Raw genomic sequence first — 25001 nt, 5'->3', positions numbered from 1 at the left:
CTAAAATAGCGTTCTAACTAGCATAATATAAATAATTCACCACTGGCAAGTTTGATGTCGATAGGTGATATGATTTCTAAGAAAAGATGAAATATCAGATACAAACATCAAACATTTTATTTTACTATGTTATGTATTGATTATTAAATAAGTGCAAAATGCAAAGTTTGTAAAGTTAGTATCTATACTATGTACTGTTCATAAACCAATTCATCTAGCAAACTAGTTGTTACGAAATATTACCATCCCCAGTTCGGGCTTTTCTTTTAAGTATTATTTCCTTTGAGGCCTCTTTAAGATCGTACGCTTGTCCAATCGCAGCCATTGCGTTAATACACACGGTAGACATATTCAATGGCGAGAACTGCAATTCGGCCGCTTTATAGTCGAAGGGAAACACATGATGAAAGTTGTGGAAGCCTTCGCCGTTGGTCAAAAATGAGGTAAATTTGTGCTCCGATGGACGGATCGTCTGGTCGTAGGGCCGGCTGCCAAGCCAATGTGCTAAGCTATTTACGCACCACGTGCCGTGAAGTAAGAGCAAATAGCGGATGAGAGTGGCAAATATGGCGCAAACCGGCCGTAGGCCTAAGTAGAGATAAACCAAGAAAGGTAACACGCCGGCTCCTACGAACACCAACGGGACAAACCATCGATACTGGAAGCGGACGACGGAATCCGCCCATAAATCGGAGCAATCGAGACTGCGGCCCAGTCGTTTTATTTCGGAGTGTTTTTTCATCATTAGCCACCCCATGTGGGCGAAAAACATCCCCCGGGTCGTCGTGTGGGGATCGGCATCAGTTTCCGTATATTTGTGGTGCATTCTGAAATGATCACAAGATAGCTACTGTAGTAAACTTTAGCAATTTTCAGGTTTCTCTGAAGAAGCTATAACATCGTTATTAATCATAGGTGATAATGGCAGACTATTGCTTTGCTTCGAACACGGTTTTGTTGACACTAAGCCCTGTACCATATTTTCAGTACTCTACAATCATGTTTACCGGTCATCAAATAGTAAGGAACCAAACAAAGTAGTACTATTTGTTGAACTTGTACAAATACATTAATAGATACGAACTATCGTTCTGAAAATATGATTTGAATCTTCAGACATGCAAAGGTCGACTTCGGCCTTTGAAAATCCTCCACGGCGGTACATACATGTTAAAGGAAACAAACACAGCAATTGCCTATACAGCCAGCCAATCGCTTTGTTTGCAGAAATAGAACAACAGCGACATTGTAAGGGTTCTGAGTTACTTCGTACATTAATGTCGCTCAAACGTGCCGAATTTCAACAATTGTTAACACAAGTACACGAAAAGTGAACGAAGTTAAGTCCGCTTTATCTAAAATGGAAAAAAAAAATAGGAAAAACGTTTCGATATGAACAACTAATAACAGAATGAATTAGTGTTTTGTACGTTTTAACTACTAGTGGGTCCGAAGTGCGGTTTTAGGTCGGGATTGGAAGTTATTGTCGTTGTAGTTTCTGCGGTTATAGCATGTATGAAATAAATTTTGCACGGAAAATCCTGAAGTTGTCTATATTTTCTGTCTTTTTAGCCAAAGGTGCTTATCCTGCGAACTTTCAAAAGCCTCAATAGGCTCTGAGACATATATATATATATATATGCAAAAGTGGGTCCAATATTGGAGGATAGTACTAGATACTTCAAAATCCAAGGACATTTGCAACGGGACTCCTTTAAAGGTCGCAATGAAATTTGCTCCTACTACAACAATCCGGTAAAGCAGGTACAGGATGATAACGGACTGGGTCGGGCAATGGTCTAGCTAATGATGTTCACGATAGCTTGTGTTAGGCTGAATGTAATGTCAGCAAATTAAATCAGCTAAGCTAATAGATATACGGATAAAAAAAACTGAAGGTCGTTATATTTACGAGGTAGTCCATCAGATTGTCGGAGGCATTAAGAGGATTCAGAAATGACGTAAGGTTTAAAATCGACTTCAGTTCCTTTGCACGACATTACTTCATGTGTACACAATAGATCAACTCATTTAAAACAATTTCAGTTCCATATCTGACCTGTGATCCCGACACCAAGTGTAGATGCTATTCTGCCCAGCCGTTGTTTGAAGTAGCATGAGAAAGATTCGGAAGGGCATCCGAGCCTTGTAGCATCGATGGGCCCATAGCCGATGAGCACCGACCGTTACCCCAAGTCCAGACAACTGCGCCCCAAAATATATTCCTAATAACCCTTTGACGCCTGCAAATGAAACCATGAAACATCAAAACATTTTCGTTCCTTATAATGCACTAGAAAGGCTTCTAACGACCCTATTTTACACTGATCTATTGGTAAGTGGCGTTTGCTGCCGTTAGCTTGTTTTTTTCTTTTGTCACTATATGTTTTGGGTCTCAGACCGCTTCGAACTTGTGTCCTACGCCAATCTATACAAACATGACATCGAGTCTATAAACATGTTAATATAAAAGAACATTTCCCTTTACGAACGGATCGTATGTGTCCAAGCTTGAAACCTGTGTGGATGTTCTACGAATTTAGAACCCCAATTTCTGGCAGCTTTCGGGTTTGTTTTTCGTAAGCTATCCCAAAATAAAAATCAATATATGAATATACGACGTTCGCTCGTATGAAAAATATCCGCCTACAGAGAATGCCGAGATATGTATGACTTGTTGATGAAATTATTATATTTTGAAAGAAAATCACATTATACTACGAGATAATCGCATATATTCTCTGGCTGGCAGGAAGTCGTGGACGATTGACAGGTATTCTGTTCCAAAGGGTGACCGGCTGCAGTAATACTGCCGAACTATTAAAAAAGTTAGACACTTCTGACGAGCAGCGTAACTAACGGCATCCATAGGTCGCTGCCAGACACGTCGTTTGTGTGAAATGCACCTGGCTGCTTCTGGTCTAAATCACTTCCTACAATTGAAAGTAACAGCAGACGACGCGGACGGATGACAAGATGAAAAAGTAACGAATAATTGATTTATATGATACTGGTACTGATAAAAATACAGATGGCAACAATGTGCGTTGATGCTGTATCGGTTTGACAAACGGAAACGATAGTTCATTAGCCAGGAGCGTGCACGACAACAGGCCACCTGCTACTACTGGCTTGGACAATGGACGGAGAAATGATTAGAAGCATTGTCTAAGCCAAAGGCCGATAGAAGTCTGTAAAATCGTCGTAATGGTGACGACTAGCTAAGAAAATACGCTTGTTATTTAGCTTGGCGTATTTTTTAGATGACGCAGAAGTTTGCGTACTACCGATTGAGCTGTCGGGACGACGAACGCACGAGTAAACCAACGCAAATAACTATTTGACCAGATAAATTTGCCACGACGCGCTATTTTCTGCTACGATCGATTCTTGGTTGTAACGAAAAGCCCTTATTCTACGCTAAAGCTTTTACGCTACCACAATCGTAAGTTCGCTGAAACTCTGTCGAAGTTTCATTTCAACTTCCTGCAATTTAACTGCTTTAACACATATAACAGTGAATAATACACCGTTGCCTGCTGCTGCGGTATGCATCAGACGTTCTAACTAAATGGCAGACAACTGTGAAATAATTACTCCTAGAAAAGCCGAAATTATATTACTCCGAAGAGAAGCGCACATTTTGTAATTGGAAGTATCTAGCAATACTTAGCTACCCGCTGGAGGCGGGTGCCGTCAACGAACTAATATATATATATATAAATGAATTTAATTAGGCAACAATTCTCGCTAAAATACTTATGTGTTCATCACCTCAATAGAAAAATGCATTCTAGAAATATTCTAAAAAAATATATATATATATATACATATATATTATATTTTTTAGGTTCGCTTTATTGACTTGTACCTATCAGATGGCGCTATCGTGAGCTGTCCTTCAGTATATCGGCCCCATGATCTACTGCAGTCGATTCATTGGAAGTTTTGTTCATATGCCCTTCCCGTCAGAGTGACGAAGGGTGTACACTTGAAAAGTAGGTTAAATTGGAACGGGCTTATTTTTTGACATTGTCTAATATCGGTAGAACGAAAGGTCGTATACGATTAGAATACTTTGTTGACCCTTCGATGCAAAATATCGATCGCCTTAAACATTCGAATGCTTTGGGGTCTTCGTGCTTGAAAATGTCATAGATTCATAACAGAAAAATGTATATGCACAAGATTGGCAAGTTCTTGCTTGTTTTCCGGCCTATAGCTCGAATGTGTCTGCAACATATAGGCCCAATCCAAAGCAGGCCCTCTAATAACCCCTTAATTTGAAGACGAGAAACTACCCGCAGCTCCGTTTTTAGGTGCTGCGGCGTCTCTTCAAGAACCAATCTTCGCAAGCTATCTCGCGTACACTTTACTGAAGACAAACCGTAGACTTTTTTAGCCATCCAAGTTTATCCCAGTCCATACGCTGTTTACATTTGTTTATTAAAATCAATTAGTTATCATATGGTATATATGGCAGTGCTAATGCGCACAGCAAGACCTAATAGTGTTCCTGGCTCATATGAACACTATATAAATGACAACGAACGAAACAGAGCAAAATTCAGTACTTTCAATGTTGACACACACAATCCTGGCCGGCATACAGCATGTAAAAGATACCTATTAATTGAGAAATTAATGAAATTTTTGACAAAATATGGGGTCCTTCTATTCACTAACTATTTTAACGAGCAGTGAATAATCTAGAATTATTCCGATATATATTCCGTATATAGGTGCCATAGGTACAGTCGTCAATGCAGGAGGATAACATACCAAGTTCCCGTCCGTAAGCCACTAAACCATAAACGGAAAGCACGTGAAGCGTTATAAAAGCCACTACGTTTTGCCACACAACGTCAGTCTTGAAATATGTTGAGCTGATATCATCTTTTGAGTACTTGACTAAGTCAATATCACTATCCAATCCATCAGTAATCATCGGTTCATCAGTCTTTGGCCCATAGGTGCTTTTGGGTTTTTTGTGGGCGACCTGAAGCCCAGAGGATGCGATAGTTGATACCATTACCAACGGAGCGCACTGTCATTTGCACACGTCTCACTGGCCGAATCGCGCGAAGTGCGCTGAGATCTCAGGCGAAACAGAACTTGCTATTTGGGTAGATGGCTTATGATGTGCTCTTGATTATTGTCCCTCTCTAGATCGCTGGAACGGGCACATGCTTAATAGCCCTGGCAGATGAAAGGCTTTTGGCGTAAGTTCCGGAAACCGTAGACAAAATTCTATGGGAGACACTTCCGTTGTGTTCTTTCAAATATAGTCCCATTTGTCCTTACTCAACTCGGCTGTATTTTTAAAGAATGATTTAACCCTCGTATCGTACACTGCTAAGACCTAGAGACATCTATGTAGGTATATTTTTACTAAAAAAATTAGTTGATAACTAGATTCACCCTATAATTCAGGGCCCAGAGCGCCGCAATACAAGGTAGCGGAAATTGACTTGAACACAAATTGTATAAAGGTAGTAAATAATGCCAATTTTGAGACTGAATTTTTGGGCAGTCAGTTTTATCATAACTCTTGTGCCGGTCGCTGACTCTTTCGCAGGCGGAAATTAGCCTCGACTGAGGCATCAGGAAAATAGCATTTACGGCAAACTTCCCTAAAGTTATGATGTAAATTTGCGGCCATGTGATATTGCAGGATTTGCAAAGGAGTCTGCGTGCTGAAATATATACTCATGCGAGATGCGCGTCCGAACGGCCGATTAGACTAACACTAACATCGTGAGGTGACGAAGGAGCCTGTGATGCTTTTAAATCCCTTACCTAAATCGCACGTGGATAATTTAAGGTAACAGGTATTAGAAATGCAAACAGAATGATTAAGAGACAGAAAACACACTGTTGGCCAAGCTTATTTCTTCATTCGTTAAAGTCGAGTAGCTAGGACCTCATTCAAAATTGGCTAGGACCGTAATAAGGCCTTAAACCTGAAACTCAAAGCAGACTCAGAAAGTGAGGTTCTATAAAGGGATCGTTTTTTTAAACTCATATGAGTGTTTCCGTGAAGTCCTGAGTCCGTACTTTTGCAAAAGATAAATATGCAATAAGCTAACAACAGTCTACAACTTACCTCGCAAGAAGAGTTTTGTGTATCTCCTTTAAATCTAAATGTTTCGGGACTCTCTCTCTACATGGAATCATTATACTCTGCGTATATTTGTCGTACCATAAATCGTAGCTGCAATTTCTTCAGAACTCTTAGGCTGTAGATTTGATCTGTACATTTCTTGGCTGATAAATAATGTTTCCCACATATAAAATGCGGGCGAACTTGATATGTGATCTGGTGTAAAAAAACAACATTTTCAGAAAAAACGTGCTCTTCGACCCATTGTCGGAAATGGTATTGAAGCAGTCCCCATCCACGGCAGGTCCATTTTTTTTACCATTTCAATATAATAAGCATAGCTTTTGCTCACCGCGTAATCCAGCTAGACAGCTAATGTACGCACATAAACAGTCATATGGAAATGTTTGATTTTTAATATCCGACACTCACCTAGAAGCAATCCTTTTAGAAGGATTGCCCCTTCCTTGCGTTAGAAAGCAAGGAACCCTCAGAGCAGAGTGTAGAGGAAGCACACTCTTTACCTCGTGCTTAATTCTGCGAGATGAAACATCATGCATTGCAGTGCGGTAACCCCCCACTATCGAAGAAGTAGAACCCAGCAATTCGAGAATAGCATCGAAATACAGATATCGCATCGTGAGGCAATCGCTGCGGTCATTTATGCTAAATCCTATTGAAGATCAGTCATCCCAGCTTGAACAGGGACGCTTTACATGTGCATGACGCAGTGCTAGAAGCCGTTCGCTGGCTGTGAAAAACAGAAGTATTCCTTAAATCCAAGATTTTGTAACAGGTTTACCGAAAGCAAAAATTATAAGAGTTACGCTATACATACGTTACCCAAAACAAAAGCCCAACGAACTGGTAAATGGATTGTTGGGGTTTAGGAACATTTTATATCGCCTTGTACGTCCTTAAATGCCATAGAAGCTCGAGTTAGCAAAAAGGCTTAAAATAGTAAGAATCGTTTATGGCCATTACTTCTGCTATTTGTACACAGCTCATATGTACCTTACTACACGCCTCACCAACTATAATTAGGTCATTACGTATTATCCTTACTTTTTTGCGCTTGTTCTGTTTATTTATTTGCTTGTTTTGTTTGCTTAATACTTCAGTGTTCAGACAGATCGATTTACTATGGACTATCTTGTGAGTTCCGAAATATTTGCTAGTATCTTGATTGATTGATTGATTGATTTTGATTCGGTAAGCCAGACTGGAACGTGTAGTAATTTAATATGTCTTATGTGGCGTATGGTGTTGCATTGCAACAAGCCCTGGAAAATACTGATCGTCGATATCGAGAAGGAAGTGAAGCTGTTACATAGCTATAAGTCAAATGAAAATAGTAATACGACATTTCAAAAAAGTTGTGAACAGAGATAGATCAATAGCAGTTTTCCTTATGATCGCCCTACAGCCGATCACTGGTCGCCTAATTTAGATGGTGGACCATAAACTTTATGCTATACTTATCTGCCAGCAGAAACGATAAGTTCGCTGCGTGCTGAAGTTTAGCTAGCTTAGATACGTTGCATGAACTTCAAGCCCATTTTTAATTTTTGTTGCTATTCCGAGATTGCATTTATTGTATTTAATAAAAGTTTCTTTTGGATCAATTATGTGTTAAGGTAATTGGTCATCAATGATACTGATTTGATCAGATCTACAGAGCTTGATGTGGAGTACATTTCTTTTAGATTTGAGAGATCCGATATAAGAACAAGAAGTTTTCCATTATTAGATACATATATGCCTTATAAAATCGGTGTTCGATCATCTTCATCGGCTAATGTCATTCGTTCGTGAAAAACCCTTTTTTGGCCTTAAAGGTAGATGCGGTACCTGGGCGATTATATCAATTAGTATTATATGGCTATCAAGCTTTTCTTTTGGCCAATGTTCAGAAATTTGTTGCGCGAAGTATATATTTTTTTGAAGAAGTTTAAGCCTCTCTAGCTAATCAATGAGTAACATTCGTCAGCAAGAAAAAATTTAGCTGGCCATTTAATAATTACTTTAATATTCTTAATACCACAGATGTATCCATCTTATTAGGTAAGAATCACAATTATATTTATAATAAATCATTTTTATAAGAACAGAGGTTTTGGCCCACTAGAAGGATTGCTGGCTCTTGAGGTATAAGTCAACGACATGAAAACATACCGACTATTAAGGCCACGGATCTGAAAGGACGTACTAAACATTAGTTAGTTGTACATAATATAGAGTTTGCATTTCTAGCAGCGTAAACTTTTGATCACAGGAATTTTCCTCAGGCTCAATCTGACCCTTTTAAACGCTCTACGAAAGCCCCGCGTGTTTTAATTGGAGATTTGGCAAAAGTAGAACGTAAAGTTTTTTAACCACATTAAATTTGCCCCTTATACTAATCGAGGAAAACCGTCACGTTTTACCAGCCATGCAGAGAAATTTTAAAAATTTTCAGTAGTCTCGAGTCGAGATCTAATTCCATCCCGACCAAAGTGACTTTTTTTTTAATCTAAACGGAAGACACAAGTAAACATCATCTTATTATAACTATGTGAGAAAAAAAAAAACTCTATAGGGAAAGCCGGTTACTTTTTGCTTTAATGGTTTTTCAGTAGGCGATATTCTAACGTTATCCGACCTACTGAAAAGCGCCGCATACGTGTTGTACGGTATAAGTGTTGGTGGAATTAAAAAAGATAGGATGGCCACCTTCTGCTAACCTTAAAGACCCACATTATGGTCTAGGTTCCCGGACATAGAGCCAGTTGTCTGACGCAATGATTAACACCGGCGACACTGGATATAGAGCTCAAAATATAGAGGATAACCACCTTAGAGTGGCATCGCATTCTTAATTATAATTTTCCGATCGAGCCACCGAACTAGTTTTTTTCCAAGGGCAGATCAAATAGCTGAAGGTCATTATTCAAAAGTCAAAACGTAGACCAGTCTCCTAGCCATTCTACGAGTGAAAATAATTATGTGGATGGGTTCTAGTAATAAGGTGTGTGCCTAAAACATAACAAAATTCTGGGCGCATGCAACCTATTGAACATAAACCTTTTGACATCCGCAAGACGACTGTCTCTGAATTTAGAGAGATCCCAGCGTCGACCTTCTTTTGCACTACATGACACGGTTTAAGTTTGCCTATTCTCATCCGCTGCTTGAATCGACGCTAATGAGCTTGGCCTGGCCGCTGTGATCCTTAATAGATTAGACCATCGGATTAACGGGGTCGCTGGACTCATTTGGCTACCCCTTAACTCAGCCCAACAGCCGTACTAACATTTGGCTTGATTAAGGAAACAAGCATGGGCAATACGACATTATATGTCTAAAGGATAAATAATAAATAAGTAAATACAGCGATGTTGGCGTTAGAAATAAATTCAGATTAGTGATATGTCTTCTCTAAACATCTTCAAAGTAAATCAACATTAAGTTAGTTACGTTATTTATGGCACACATAGCCACGTTCAAAGTCAACTTCTTCAGTTATGCTTATTGCTTTCTGCTATCAAGATTGAACACCGAAATGTGTGTTCAGTATAATTATGTCTTGTTAACAAGGGTCCGATCATGTGGTGTCTACATAGCGTTCTCAACTAGCCAACTCAATAAATAACTACATCTTCATACTGATTTAAAAATACTATATATTTTCTTTTATTCGAGCAAAACACCGTAGCATGTACTTTCAAGGTAGCCGTTATCGGAATTTACTGTTGTTCTCCTTTGTTGTAACCCAGATTTCTACGTTGGTCCACGCGAATGTCTGACATTATCCTAAAAACTCGGAAGTTCCTTAAAAGTTTTTGAGCCATCCTCAGCTTACAACAGGAACTCGTTGGTAAAATGCTTACTTTGTCATACAGACGTGATGCTTCGGTAGAAAATCAAAGTGAGTTAAATAACAACAACAAATAATTAATAAAAAAGGATATAGAGAAACGTAAAAAGAAAAAAAAAACAAGGATACGATGTTCAACTATGACACTCTTGAAACACTAATTATTCTATTTGTAACTTAATAACACGCCAGTGTATTTTTATTATTATTATTATTCAAGTAGTATAATTTATAAATCGTGCGATATGGCTCCTGTGGTACTTTTGTGTCAGAATTGAAAATGTCGAGATCCTTCTCCATTGCTTTACGTTATAACGTGGAATTTCAACAGGGAAAAATTAAGTTACATGGGACTACAGAAAGTTGTAGATAGAAAACTTGAAGTTTGAATAAACAAATATACCTAGTTGACTCGTTTTATTAACTCGTTATCGGACATTTTTCAATGTTCGACCTTTTGAAGACATGTTTATGGACCAATAATGGTAGTTAGGTGTGTAGTGACAATTCGCATCAACGACATCCAGATACTTGGAAGTCCATTTTTGTCAAGAATTTACCTCACTGTCCGTAATGTTTATCTTGTACATAATTTTTCAATTTATCACTTAAGGTGATGTTAATTTTACGTCGGTAAACTACTGCCTAACTGCTAGAATATGTTGTCATGGTTATAGCGCGCATACCCTAGACGTTCTCTTTTTTGTGCCTCGCAGCAGGTTCCCGTATTCATCTGCCACAGTAGGTAGGTAAGTAGGTAGGTAGGTAAGAAGTAGGCCTTTTTCACAATTCATAGTTAGTTTTTCCTTGGCGAATCTTTGTAGGACATAAAATTAATATGATCTATAGATGCAAGATAAACTGCGAATTTGAATATGAAGAAATTTGATAAAAACATACATTTTTGTAATGTTTTCAGTATATTAAAAAGCTTTATCGTTTGGCTCGCCGATATAATTTAACTTTTGATATTTATATGTACGCTGTGTAAAAGTTCGTCAGTTTCGGAAAATCGAAAGTCCGCTGGTTGCTGCCGGACATCTTCTATACACGTTTTTAGAAGCTGGCGCGGGAAAAAACATTACGGAAATGAGAGAAAAAGGAGTATTTTGAACTGATGATATGAATCTAAAAATTGAAAGAAACAGTATTTTTGGGCAATGAGAGAATATTGTGTCCTTTTTTCTTTTGTTGCACTTCTTTTACACCATTGGTGTATTATATATAGTGAGGGTAATTATATTTGAATGAAAGAGCGCGATTCGAGGACACCTATACCTTGGACTGTTTTCCAAGCAAATTTTTAGCAAAATTTGGGCCTAATAGGCCCTAGCTGGAACCACCCAGCCTTTTCAACTTTATAAAGCCGCCCGTCAGGGCGGCAATTATTTCAGTTGAAGCTGTAGGGATTTCTACATCCCCATTGCAAGGCGTTTCGCCTTGATTGGTTTTGCTTTCACGTGTATGTGTCCCCGTAGGGACGGTATGAAATCGTTCGTGCGACTATATATGGTCACCCTAATTACAAACGGCGTCCGACAGGGATCAGCACACCAGGTCAATTGATATTTCTTCAATAGTACGTGCATGCTAACTCATAGATTTAGCTTTCATACATGTCTTACCGATCAGGCAAGTGTTTTATAACACCGCTACCAAATGGTAGTCATCGGTCTGCCCGCTGGAATTTTTCCTTGCTTTCGACGATAGCCTTTACTAGCAGAAAAACGTTGTGATGGTAGGAAGCCTATTTCTAACTTGGCCATGAGCAGACGACAAAGGTGGTTTGTCAGTGTTGTTGTATACGGGCGTCAGGATCATCAGTCTACACTCGCTGTTGAGGTGCAGTCTGACAGCGATTTCGATCCGTTCATTCGAACGGGCGGACAGCCACCAGAGAGAAACAGCGGCGATACTTCACTACCCAATTATTATTATGATGTTAACAACTACAACGTACGATGGTCGTAAGCTTACTAACAGAAATAACCCTATATGATCACTGTGTATGCAGTCAAAAGATTTCACCGCTAATATAGGGACGTGTTCATATTGCAGAGTTACTGCAGAGGTCAGTTTATTAACTCGCAAACTCAGTTTTTTTTTTAACTAAAAAGAACGTTTAGAAATAATAATTTTATAATTATATTTACGATTATAATTATATTTATTTAAGATCTGTGACTCTATATATTCGTACGACTGAATCCCTGTTTAATCAATGTATGTGTCAATAAATCGAGATTAGTAATAAACAGGATGAAATTGTACTTTGTCGTACGTAACACGTGTCCTACTTGCCTAAAGGTCAAAATGTACTACGATTGGGTATAAGATTACTTACTTACGAAATAGCACAATGTTAATAGTAAATGATATTTGGGCGAACCGGAACTTGGCCTGTTAGCCAGTATTTAGAGCGGTTAACTACTCAGTATTTAGAGCGGTTAACTACTGCTAGCGGTTCAATGAGACTATGTTTGTGTGCTAGTCTCAACGACATGTTCGAATCCGGACGTAGACTCACTTCGTTTCGTGCTGGGAAATAGCCGTCTGATGGAATGGTGAACAATGGTACCAGATGTAAAGCTCAAAACATTCAGCGACTCGAAAGGAGTCCGTGGCAGTCCTCGAAACCGGTGCGCGAAGGTCGGACCTTTATGTTCCACCATAAATGCTGAGTCAGCATGATAAAACTTGCTTGAAAATGTGGTGATCCGAGAGAAATTGTAACACATGTTTCCGATTTCGAGTACACAGACATTTTAATTCCAAACGTCTGCATGCACTAAACCCCACTGAATTGACAAAAATTGCAATGGGCCGTTGGGGACTCGAAACTCTTCTAACGAGATGAGCATGATACGAATGATCAACCTCTGTGTTTTCGGTGCACTCGAGTGGACAGATATACAGGCCGTAGTTGTAGTTTACAAGATACCTAATTCACCAACATGCCATATCGATGCCATGATTATTTGACAGTTATCAGACGGGAAGTTAAGAACGTTCAATAGAATTATTAAACAAAATTACTCCCAGAACCCACGGATAGCTCTAAGCAAATTAGGCGCAGTTGGGAAAAATGAGTAATAGTTAGACATCATGTCCCTAAACTTTTTCGCATGATATAAGAACTTTTATGTGTACGTAAGTGACACTAAGTGATAGCTACTATTACTTACTTGATTTTCTTTTTGGCGCGACTGGTATCTGATTGAACCTTTCTACTATCTGGTCATTTATAACCACTGTTATTAGGGAACAATAATTGTAAATGGTATACAATTTTACAAATATTTTAGGATCAGCTTGTGTTTTTGTGGTGGATTTTCATATCCATTGATTTCAATCGGTGCGCTATTTCGTAGTTTACATGGAGAGTCCCCTGGCAGTAAGGCCCCTTTGTGCGGTGCTTATTGATCAATAAAACTATTGAAACTCTTCGAATTAGCTAATTAAGCTCTAATCTTAACCTTTTCACACGCATAGTTTTTGCAATGATCTTTTTTTTTTTTTTTTTCTAGAAAATGTATGTGAAACGCTGGCGGATTTGAATTTTGTATAGAAGAACAGCGTAGTTTATAATGCTTCAATACTTTTTCAGCGTTCAAGCTCCATGTTGACTACAATCTATATACATTCATTTTCAACTTTTTGCCGAAATCCAATTGCGGTCACAGCTCTGACCGAAATTATATGCAATTTCGAGTTTTGGCCCAAATAGCCAAACGAGGGTGATTTTGGGACCAGCAAACAGAGCAAAAAAAAAAAAAAAGACAGGCATACTAAAGTTAGGAATACTCGAGGCTATCTCACAATGAGAAAAATAGAAATAAAAAAGTACAATATAAATAGTTAAAATGAGCTTATGAGCTTACTATTGATATACAATTTTTCATCTCTAACATTCGGCTGCGTCAAAGTTCTGCGTAAACACACCTATTCGATACATATAAAAATGGTATTATACACACATTATATCAATACAATCAATCACCAACGTACATTACAGTCGGCTCTGACGAGGCGGATACAGTGGACATTCACTGACTGCCGCTTAAAAAACGCTACGGTTATGTAGGAAAAAAAAGAGCAGATTGTTTTTAACATGGTATGCTTGAATGATTATAGGGGATGCAATGCATTCATTGCTATCATTAAACGATGGCAAGTGATGCTTAATGTTTTGTAGGTTATTTCAAACAGTGCTCATTCATATCTAGCCATCCACTACATACGTAAGCAATAGCACAACCGTTGCTATAAAAATGGCTAAGATATATTCTTTGAAAAAGATTATTAACAACGAGAGTATAATCGGATACGGAAGTTAGAGCAAGCAGTATTTCAGGCTTTCGTAGAACACTGAAACCTTCTACTCGTTTCTATTTGTACTGAAAAAGAAAATAGAGCAAGCAGTATTTCAGGCTTTCGTAGAACACTGAAACCTTCTACTCGTTTCTATTTGTACTGAAAAAGAAAATTTCGGATTGACTCTAGGAAATCCAAACTGCTACAATGAATCTGTCCAGCACGTTAGGAGCCGATGTTCTTTCTATTCAAGGGAAAATTTTGCAGTGGACCGTACGCATATCGTCCAGTACAGCCACTTGAACGTTAGAAACAGCGAGCTTGAGTGAGACAGACTACTTCCTCGTACGAGAACACTATCAGTCATCACTGTCTTATTTATACCAATGTCTAGTCAGCGATGAAATGAAAGATGAGGCTGGCAAGTTCCTTCCTTTCAACGTGTTACGGCTCGCAGCCTGCACATTGCAACATGGGTTATCTGCCCTATTGGTCACTGGTCCTAAACAAACAATGCTCATCTTCTGAAGAACCGAGACCTAGACGTCCCCATACATGGTCTTATAATCAAGACCAGTCAAGAAGACCATTAAGCAGCCAATTATAATTCAACATTTTAATAGAAAACGAATATCATAATCATCATATACACACAAATAATACACCATCCTGCATAAATATCATAGATTATTATCATTATGAGGAAAGGGAATCGTGCCAATCACTTCGTTTTGTGCTCCACATAAACTATGTATTTCCCATTTGTAGGATATAGCATATCTATGAGAATCGTGCTTGAGTCGCGCGTCCAAAAGGATGAGTAAACCTAGTAATGACAAGAGATCTACCATACGTCCCAAGGATTTCCAACGAGTTCATGCACATTCCGAACTTTTTACCAGTTTCAATCGTTGCGAGAACGAGAAAGGCTGTTGTAGCAGCGATGTACCGTTGAGTTCGACGCGGCAAAGTGCAGACTTAAGTATAAAAGCCAGGTCTAGTTGGAACAAATTAAAGAGGAATTGTAGCAAATGCAAGAAACATCGATATGAGCATTCAAATTTCCTAATCTGGATGATTTAAAAAGAAGACACCTCCTACCAAAATTGCACAAAAAACTCAAGCCACCACACAATACCAACAGATACCTAGTTAAACTTCGTTTTAATCCTAGTAACTAGCCGAACGAATCGAGCTAAGATGGACAATACAGCTGCGAGGGTATGATCTGCACGCGTCGTTTTGCTTAGACGACAAAGGGTAGAAGAGAATAGGAATAGGGAGACCGCTGTGTTAAAATAAATATGAAACATCGTGCACGAAAAAGATTTAAGTTTTCCTTTCAGCTTTAGACATCACCTAAGACTAGACATTGCGTTCAACAGACTGACTGGGCAATCAGGGGGCACGATTTGTTAGGGATAACTTTCCTTCTCTAGGCGAACGCAGTGTGAAGACCTTTAAGGTCATTTCTTTTTTTATGACTCGTTAGGGGCACATGGAAAATGTAGGTTTAAATGTAATACTACGTTCCGCTTCATGGAAAAGGAAACGGACAAGTTACCTTGAGTTCTCAAGATTGTTTGTGGAAAATGGCTTTATTGCTCAAAAAATACGACGTGGCAAACATCTACATACATATATTTATATATATGTATGTGATATACAAAAACTAAACTCAAATCTGTGCATAATTTTACAGCAAATCATCTATAGACGATTGCTTTGGTTAGGCTGTTTCAGTTGTTCTCATGGGCCCTTTTTCTAATTGTGGGACACAACCGGGACAGAGGGCGCAGATCTGAGAAGCTTTAAAACGTACGAGATCGAGCTGACAAGGCAGAGTTTGTAATTGATAAAGGTCTCCTTCACGTAGCTGATTAACTAGACACGAGTTTTCGCGTGAAAAACGAAGACTATCCTCGTCTAAAGAGTAGATCACGGAGTACGAGTCAAAACCGACAAAAAACAAGCCGGTGAAATCGAGGTTCGAGAAATCTATAACGATAATGAAAGCGAGGCCAGTAAATACTGTAGGTTGAAAATACGTGGATCGATTCAATCCCCTTCTATTGAGGTTGTGGCCTACATCTAGAGGTTATACGCGAGTTTGACTCCGTAAGCCATTGGGTACTACAACAAAATAGGCAGCTTCGTTCGTCGGAAATCATTTTCTCTAGGACTTCCAGATCAGCTTTCCATGCAACTCGTCTACTTTTGGTTATATTGATAGTAACTCACGTGATACGTTATATATGCTATTCACTATACAAATTTTGGACATATTGCAAAAGTCGAAGTCTACCAGGAAGGAAAATCGAAATGTGCCGATGAATATGACGTTGCTTTGGTTACTTTTGCAAAGCTTTGTAAATGGCGTTTGCTTTTTGTAAATGACGACTATTCTTTTTATGACGAAGCAATATTGGCCGGAAGATAATGTTGGAAGTAATTTTGTTAGTCTTGATCGCAAAAATTTAAATTGCCGCCTACGTCCTCGTCTTTTGTGATTGAACATATACTTGTCAGTGGCCTATAACGCAACCTTAGATATAGAAAAATATGTAAAGATAACGAAGTGTGAAGCTGAGTTACATATTTGAGTAAAATCTTACCATGAACATTGATAGGTCGTGAAAGCTTTGAGGGGCATTATGGGTAATTCTGAACTTTTTAAAAAGGCATTGATATAGATCATTTCAACAAATCATCCAGTTTATGCTACACGTTATGATCCGTAGAACCTTGGCCATGCAGTTTGAACAGATGTTGCTGAAAGGGGATCCAGCTTGAAGTTCTATTGCATAACTACAATCAACACTGCAATGTTTGTATCAACCCATCTCTTCTCAATATATATTTCTAATTTCCATAATTTTTTTGGCTGGTTTATTTCTGTCGCAAATTGAACCTTGATACTAAACGATAAAGTACAAAAGTTGCGAGATACTCTTGTGGCAAGGCTTATATCAACACACCTAAAACCATACCCCTCAAATGTATACTATCCCGATTGTCCGAAACCACTAAAGTTATAGTTTACAATCAGCAATGTTAAGTTCTATAGGCCTAGCCAAAAATCTCGATGTCTTTTGGAAATCACTGTATGTTCGGATTTCGACTTTCATGTAGAAATGATCTATAATAGTAAGCTAGCCTTTATCCTAAATGTCATACGCGAGAAGGTATTTTGATGGTTTTTTTTTACCGTAGTTCCTGCTATACCTCGGCTATTTCTGGGATCTAAAGCCGACAGTTTTTCTAAACGAGCACTAAGGTAATGCATTTTATGATGTTTTTTTTTTTAACGCTATAATGGGATAACAAACGCCACACGACGTCTTACTGAGCAATCAACACATCTGAAAATATTTGTGTAAGAAGCTTTATTGTATTTTCAAGGCGTTTCCCCTCTGTCTGAAAGCGTGGGGTAATTTATCTCTACCATTAGCGGCTCTAGCAAACAACGGGATTTCTGTAAATGGCCAAGGTAAACCTTGATTAGAATGTCTTAGCGAAAGCGTGTTTTTTGCTATTGACAACGGGTGTCGTTGAAGTTCGAACACCGCTAATCAGATCTCGCGTCCGGGCTCATCAGTGATGCAATACAGTGGCCCATATGTGAGACCGTGTCATCTTTCAGTTTTTCATTAATAGATGAACGCAATCCTTGCAAATTAGGTGTTTTCAATTAACACTTACCTATGTCCCTGATGTAAATCGTCGGATGCGCTATATATGCGTCCACTGTTTTTAAAACCTTTACTGTGTAAACAAGTTTTCATAAAACACGGCATCAACGACGTGTCCTTACAAAAAGGTTTAGCTGGCGTGGGCTGGATCTAACTGGGATTTCTCCAATATGCATATGATTATGGTATCGATGGCATAATAACTATATATTTACGCGGTAATTGAAACCAGCGATGGTCACATGTTTGTGTGGTTACCATGACAACGCTCTCAACGAGAGGCGCTTTGGTCATACGTAGTAGACCGTAGCAGGTACATCATTTAAGTGCAAAATAGTGTTTTAAATTGTCTTTATAATAACAATTGCTCATCAAACACTCAAACACAAGCCATAACCTGCACGTCTTTTATAACTCTGACCGACCATCCGAAATTCGGTGCTACAGCGCACTTACGATTCAAGTTATCCAATTGAATACTGCATGATATTGCGCCCTTAACAAAGACAAGCTATGCTGTATATTTTGACCTATTTAATAGTTAATCTTTGACTAATCAGCCTTAATGTTGATACCACAGTTTCCTCAGCTAGAGCTTGAACAAAGGCTTTTCTTGACGACTATCACCTATATAATTGGTTAATAAGTTTGCAATACCTATACGCAAAATTAAGATTAGAAATTCATCTCTCGTACTGATCTGGAACTGGCCTTATATCGTCCCACGTATTATATGCCATACAACGAAAACGATATACTTTTTGTTTTTCTCGGTCAAAAATGCACGGCAGAATTTACTGCGTTACGTTGCTACTACATCTAAAAGGGTAGAGTTCTAGAATATTTTTTGTATCGTAACAGATGGGGCAGAGAACGGTGCAAATTGCGTAACTGCGGCGGGCACGCTTGCCCCTTTTGGGCGACCGAATTTGCATGCGTGTATTGCAACAGGGATTGGAAGTTTACGAGTGAGTAGTTGTTCTGACATTCTTTTGCGGCTATCGCAGGCCAAAAACACCGCATAAATTGAACAGCGATAAATGTAGTGATTAATTGTAAGCGGCATTTTGATGATTCAATACACAGTGATATCTGAGCGTTTCATCGTAGAACGTTGATTCTTTACTCGACAGGTAATTTATTGAAGGCAGGTCAATTATAATTCATGTTAGAAGCTCCTCCCATCTGACTGGAAAAGAAATAGAAAAATAATCAGTCAGTGAGTTTCTCAGACTAATGTCAATCTAGCTACATACTCCTCTGGGTACTTAACTTTAGAAATGATTAGGGGCCGTGATACTGCGGATACGATTGTTGGTCGGATGGTCTAGTTGACTTGCCGATCTTAAGTCACTATTAAGATCTTGATCGTCACACGGCTCAAAAGTACCAAGATACTTCTGCAAACAGGCTGCCGCGCATAGCGACCATATCACCTTTGATTGTGATCTTCCACCACTGTTCTGTCACACTGGGGCAGAAGAAGCTGCGTAGCAGCTCAGCAGAGGTAATGCTCGCAAGTTAAGCCGCGCCCTCCGGTTCCGTAAACACCAGCCTGTAGCATACGCAGACATAAACCGGAGACACTCGACGAATCCGCGAAAAAGCTCAATGCCAAATCTATCAGCGGATACGTCAGTATAGATGAACGTGTATGCGGGTGTGTGCGCAAGTGGGACTATGCGTTGATAGCTAGATGCTTTCGCGATACCGAAGGCAGTGACGACGGCAACTCCTCACGTAAACAACTGTCATCACGAGTATCATCGGCATCGATGAAGATCATCTACTCCAACTTCATCCTCGCCCTCTAACATCGAACTATTTAACGGCGCTGCTGGCTTCGGCTCCACCAGTGCAGTTTTGGGTGAAGTCAGATCTCCTGTGTGTTTGTTCGCCATTACAGCCTGTATCGTGTTCATTGTTGCGGTGCGTTCGACGCCGTACTCTGCGCCGTTTATTTTCCAGTGTTGCGTACCGCGGATTGTCCTTTACATCGAATCTATCGATAGCTGTGAGCGCGTTCTGTGAATCGCCAAATTGAGCTGCCATGAGGCAGCTTTTTGTTGCCAGTGTAGCTCTCCTGGTCGTTCAGGAGGCTCTCAGCTATGGTACTGTGAGAAGACGACAGAAACAACCTTATCTACCTCCTCCACCTCCCCCTCAGGACAGGATTAGCACACAGTATTACCCTGCATCGCACGTGAGCATTCAGTTTGGTTCACTTGACTGTTTTATCACCTCACTGCGACACATTGCCCAAATTAGTTCCGCAAGTTAGTATGAAGCTAAATAATGTTTCTGGTAACTTAAACGTTGGTCGATGATCGCGCCTCTTTATCTTTACAACGCTTGAAAAAGGTAGATTACGTCGTTAAACTTAGCTTACATCCCCGCAGAACTGCTCTTCGTTGCAGAATTTTCGTTCGACAGATGTCCACCACATTCTCCATGATGCACAGCATTCGGCTAGGGAGCAGGCACACTCGCACGTTACACATCATGTCGCGCCCGTTGTCCGCACTCACGTTCACCACCATCCCCCAATTGAAGTTCTGCGGACGACGAAAACCATCTATCAGCCACCGGACATTGTGCATCGCACAGTCGACTACGAACACCATGACCACGTTACTACCCATTATCCGGGATCAACGCAGGCCCATACTCATACAGACTACTACCCGGCAAAGGTAAAACATTCAGCTTCGCAGGAGCATACGCTGCATAGTTATCCTATTAAACACGTCAAAGCATTCTATTGTGCTGTCGTTCCTGTGAAAAACCGAACATCAATTTAATCACCTAGTTCAGATTGTCATGATGGCTATCCTTTTAGAAAAATCGGCATATCGACCCCGTTGAACGAGACGAAAAGGTACGGCATGTAAATGGAACATGAATGAACTCTAACATAATATCACAAAAATTCTACAGACAGCGCGAACTCATACGCAATCGGTCGACGATAAAGTTTCGACAAATCGCAAAGCAACAGAAGCTTTTTACGACGATACCCGATATGATCACCACCATCATCACGACACCCAAGCTCACTTCGGTCGGGTGCCCACGGGAAATGCTATCGTCACCTCGTACTTTAACTTCCCTGGTAAGTAAAGGGCCAACCGAATAGCGCGTGTCAGAGCTAAACGCGTGCCTGAGTACACTAGAATATTGCTAGCTGCATACTGCTCCATCCTGTAGCAGTATGCAGAGGTTGTTTTTTTGCCGAACAGAAGCCACAGCTTTTGTCGCCTCTGAAAATTCTAATGGACTAAGTGTTGTGCGATCTGTAACACTTAGTAAAAGTAGACTGAGTATCCTCTACGATACCATCGTAGAAGGATGCGGCCTGTGGCTAGACTGGGCCGTACAGACAACGCAAAGAAGCGCATTCAAATCCCTGCATTAGTGCTGCTTGGAGATTTTAAAATAGGCAACTATGTTCAATATATCAGTAGGAGAGTAGACAGTAATCTTTCAAACGCTTAATTATAATGGAAGAAGTTCCTGCGGGTGGAAGATAGGTGTGATGGTTAGTTCTGGATGGGGCCAAAAACTCGTAAGTTCCATGAACTCGGCGACTTGGGCAATAGTGCATAGCATTTCCAGGCGGAAATAACAGCTAGTATCGTACGTTTTTTGAATATCGAGGCTCTGTATTGAGTTTATAAAATGCTACTGCGTAAAGACATATTCTTTTTTTTCATGTGGCCTTTGCTCATCATGAAAGGAAAGATGTATTTAGGCGTCTAATGTAGCACAGATAGCATACAGATTTTATCTCGGTTCCATGAGACGATACATTGGTTCTAACGTATGGTTATTAGAGTATATTCATTAACTAGCAATTATATTATTTACTATTTTGTATAGTTTTGTTCTTTATGCTTAGATGCACGGTTCTGCGAACGGTGGTTTTGATATACCAAAAAGGCTTTGGAATTTTGCCGCAATCACTGCGATTTATTTTGTTTATTCTCAACATCTAAATACCGAAACCAAATGCTTCCTTCTCACTATATCCAGGATCAGGACGATCAGACAACGCCTTCCAAGCGCCAGCACCTCCGGGCAAAATAGACTACCGGCCCGCGCGTGCTTATAACACGCCAGCTTATTCTCCACTTCAGGCGCAATCGATTGAAGATGGCGACGATGATGACGTCCCTCAACCAGCTCCAACAGTCAAACAGAAACCTCACCTGCCTGTTTATGAAAGAATCAGCTCTTCAGTACACAGCCGAACTACGCACGTGCCCTACTATACTGGCAAAGTACCCGAAACCAAAAGCCCTACGGTAAACCAGGCCTTACATTTTTCATTGTCGTACTGTCAATGCTCGTGCTTTCATCTCCATTTCGATTCTTCTGTACTTTTTGGCCTTATAGTCGCATATTGGCCTCTCGCACTTTTCAATGGGCTCAATCCAATGTCGGTGGCGCTTCAATCTGATTCGTCGACATCCACAATTTAAGATTAGGTGATAGCTTGATTATTTAGCAAAGCTTAATTAAATCTCTGAATGACGAGATTGCGGTTCGTTTCTTTAGAATATAGTGTGTCAAGCGTTAAAAAGTTTTTTTTTAATTTTAGAAACTGTCTCAGTCTAAATGTAACTCAACACTAATTATTTTTGATTTCCTAATTGTAGAAGGTGTTCCCACTACCACCTTCTACGCGACCGTCTGACAGCGTCATTCCGCCAAGATACCCGATGGCATCCTTTATAAGCGCAAACCGTAGGCGACCTGAACCCCTGCAGCTTAATGAAAAAGAAATTGAACTTCGTGAGAAAAGTCGTGAGTCCAAAGAAGAGAACGACGACAAAAATGAAAGTGCGATAAAGAAAAATCCGCCTCTTTATAAACCGTCACCTATTCCGAGGTCATTTCCTTTTCCTGAGCCTGCTCGGCAACATGTCCAAGACACTGGAACGCAAACCAATCCGCATCCACAAAACTTAAATCAGCAGACTGAACGAGACCCAAATAAGCTTCCTCAAAACTTAAATCATACTGAGGAGGACTTACTTAGGCCTACTACCGATCTATTCAATAAGCACATACCAGGGAAGGAATTCAACAGCTCGGAACAAGACTTGAAGTCCGCGACCCAAGAGCGTTCAAACTTCGTCAGCCCTTCGCGGTATTCGCTTGAGCAGGTCCCAACCGCATCACTGAGATACCACAATTTCTAAAGAGCGCACCTCTGTTTCCTCAAATAAGGACCTCCTCAAAACATATGAACAGCGGTAGCATTGAATAATCGTAGGTGATATTAAGGCGTCATCACAATGGGGCGAAAGGAACCAAACAACGGCACCGTTAACCGTAATAATTCCTAAGTCGGTTGATTATTATTCTTATCAATTCGTTCCTGCATGAAAATTAATGATAACAGAAAAATAAAGGTAACTTTAAGGCATGCAAGTTTTTTGCTAAGGTGTCGTTATTTCAAATGTTGAGCCACTTCTCGCTTACAACTCGAATAATGCGGTAGCCGAATGCTCGACTATGAACGATAAGGGAAAAAAGATACGCTGTTATTGCACTACTAAACCACCGGCGTATAAATCCACTTGAATTTAGAGCGTGGTTCAATTAAGAGGATGCCAAAACTCAAACGTAATCCTTGGATAGGCTAGAGAGTTGAACGATTAAACCAGGTCATACGTTTTTTGACTACCTTAAAGTGTCCAGTTTTAGGGATGGATAAGACCCAGTAGGCGATGGTCTAGCATGTATCATACATGGGTTAAGTCGCTCTGTCATCAGTATATCGCTGTGCTAATGTACAGGGATATCAACGAGACTGCCGTTTCCCACCGGGACAATGTGTGCGATCGGGTAATTTAACGGTGACTAAGAACAATAGCACTTCTGCCACGTATTTGGCTGTCGAGAATCTCTACACTGTCGCGCAAATAGATCTATCTTCGGTAGATCTATCTAAGCTACAATATAGTGAATTACATTGCAACATTAGTATTGTAGATGCTGCTGCGTTATTAAAATATTATTAAGATAGCCCAGGCATAATATCACTTTCGCAGGTGATTTTATGACAGGATACCTTTTTTTTCTGTTTTTGTTTATAATTCTCTCATGTCGCTTACGACTTTTTCGGCCCCTCATTGGTCGGTTACCGATAAGCTTGGCTTCACCGTCATCATTTGATATTAGCTTGTCTATGTTGAAACGTAGGGATGCCCTTTGTGGCTTTAACTTGGGATAGTAGGTATCTGTTTGCTATAAATTGTAGTTTATCGTTTTCTACAACGTTTCGCCAGATTACTGCAGTTGTGGTTCTGCACTACTGTTACGTTTAATAAGCGAAGTGTGTACGATTGCGTTATGCTTCTTTGTGTGATTTGTCGCTAATATTGTGGCGTAAGGAGGATATTGAAAGCAAAAATAGCGGAAAGGTTCGTTGCAGGGTGGGTCAGGTGATAACAGCGAAAATTTCAAGAGGACTGATTACGAATGTAGCTAAATAAATCATGACAGGGCATGGACGACTTATGTTCGGCCTGACACAAATACCCAGCGGAAAGGAATTTTTAGAGACTATCAGCTTCGTATCGGTAAGTCACCTGATGGAGCCGTCAGATCTTGGAATGAGGAAGCTAAGGATCGCATTGTATACACTTGTTGCCTTTTGTAACCTTAAGGGGTCTTAAGGTGGAGACCCTCTTCGATATTGGGCAACGGATCCTCGCGATGTCAGAATATAAACAAAACTGGCTCGTGATGCGGCGGTTTGTAAATGACACTCTTAAAAGAAAGGAATCCAGATGCCTAGTGGATATATCGAACGTAGTGCTATGAGCTCTCTGTTCTATACTCTATCCCTTCGCCTATTGCTTTCTTCCTTTCTTTTCCTTTTCGCTTCCGGCAAAAGTGAGAACAAATGCAGACCTAACCTTGGCTTTTCCGGTCGTCTATATTTTCTGCCAGCAAACACTTACACATGTACATATATTTCTGTAGAGGAGAGCTGTTTGTTTGTGGGTTTGGGTTATCACGAAAG

At 39.9% G+C, this 25001-nt stretch overlaps 2 protein-coding genes across 5 annotated transcripts; one reads left to right on the top strand and one right to left on the bottom strand.

Annotated features, from left to right (window-relative positions):
* Nucleotides 1-94: 94 nt before the first annotated feature.
* LOC111263382 (acyl-CoA desaturase 1) lies at nt 95-5276 on the bottom strand. The gene is made up of 3 exons (XM_022838407.2): nt 4783-5276; nt 2060-2243; nt 95-827 (listed from the first exon to the last, which is right to left on the bottom strand). The coding sequence occupies exons 1-3, from the start codon at nt 5030-5032 to the stop codon at nt 230-232; spliced, it is 1032 nt and encodes a 343-aa protein (XP_022694142.1). The 5' UTR covers nt 5033-5276; the 3' UTR covers nt 95-229.
* Nucleotides 5277-12421: 7145 nt separating this feature from the next.
* LOC111263366 (uncharacterized) lies at nt 12422-23405 on the top strand. Of its 4 annotated transcripts, none has more exons than XM_022838399.2 (5): nt 12422-12608; nt 20383-20658; nt 20903-21077; nt 21998-22269; nt 22624-23405. In XM_022838399.2, exons 1-5 carry the CDS (start codon nt 12531-12533, stop codon nt 23167-23169), a joined length of 1347 nt encoding a protein of 448 aa, XP_022694134.1. In that variant the 5' UTR covers nt 12422-12530; the 3' UTR covers nt 23170-23405. The 4 variants fall into 4 exon arrangements, with proteins under 4 accessions (XP_022694134.1, XP_022694124.1, XP_022694115.1 ...); XM_022838389.2 differs by having other exon boundaries at nt 20365-20658; XM_022838380.2 differs by lacking the exon at nt 12422-12608 and adding an exon at nt 19090-20168.
* The last annotated feature ends 1596 nt before the right edge of the window (nt 23406-25001 follow it).

The sequence above is a fragment of the Varroa jacobsoni genome, unplaced genomic scaffold (genome assembly GCF_002532875.2).
Source record: "Varroa jacobsoni isolate VJ856 unplaced genomic scaffold, vjacob_1.0 scaffold_78, whole genome shotgun sequence".
Classification (NCBI taxonomy): Eukaryota; Metazoa; Arthropoda; class Arachnida; order Mesostigmata; family Varroidae; genus Varroa; species Varroa jacobsoni.
The sequence above is the reverse complement of the archived record's forward strand: the minus strand, read 5'-3'. Positions and strand labels throughout refer to the sequence as shown.

Coding starts and splice junctions, on each gene's coding strand:
- LOC111263382 (XM_022838407.2), bottom strand. CDS start 5,032: ATGGTATCAACTATCGCATCCTCTGGGCTTCAGGTCGCCCACAAAAAA. Junction 2,244..4,782: donor GGCTTACGGACGGGAACTTG/GTATGTTATCCT, acceptor TTTCATTTGCAG/GCGTCAAAGGGTTATTAGGA. Junction 828..2,059: donor ACTTGGTGTCGGGATCACAG/GTCAGATATGGA, acceptor TGATCATTTCAG/AATGCACCACAAATATACGG.
- LOC111263366 (XM_022838372.2), top strand. CDS start 20,016: ATGAGGCAGCTTTTTGTTGCCAGTGTAGCTCTCCTGGTCGTTCAGGAG. Junction 20,169..20,364: donor AGTATTACCCTGCATCGCAC/GTGAGCATTCAG, acceptor ACATCCCCGCAG/AACTGCTCTTCGTTGCAGAA. Junction 20,659..20,902: donor CAGACTACTACCCGGCAAAG/GTAAAACATTCA, acceptor AAAATTCTACAG/ACAGCGCGAACTCATACGCA.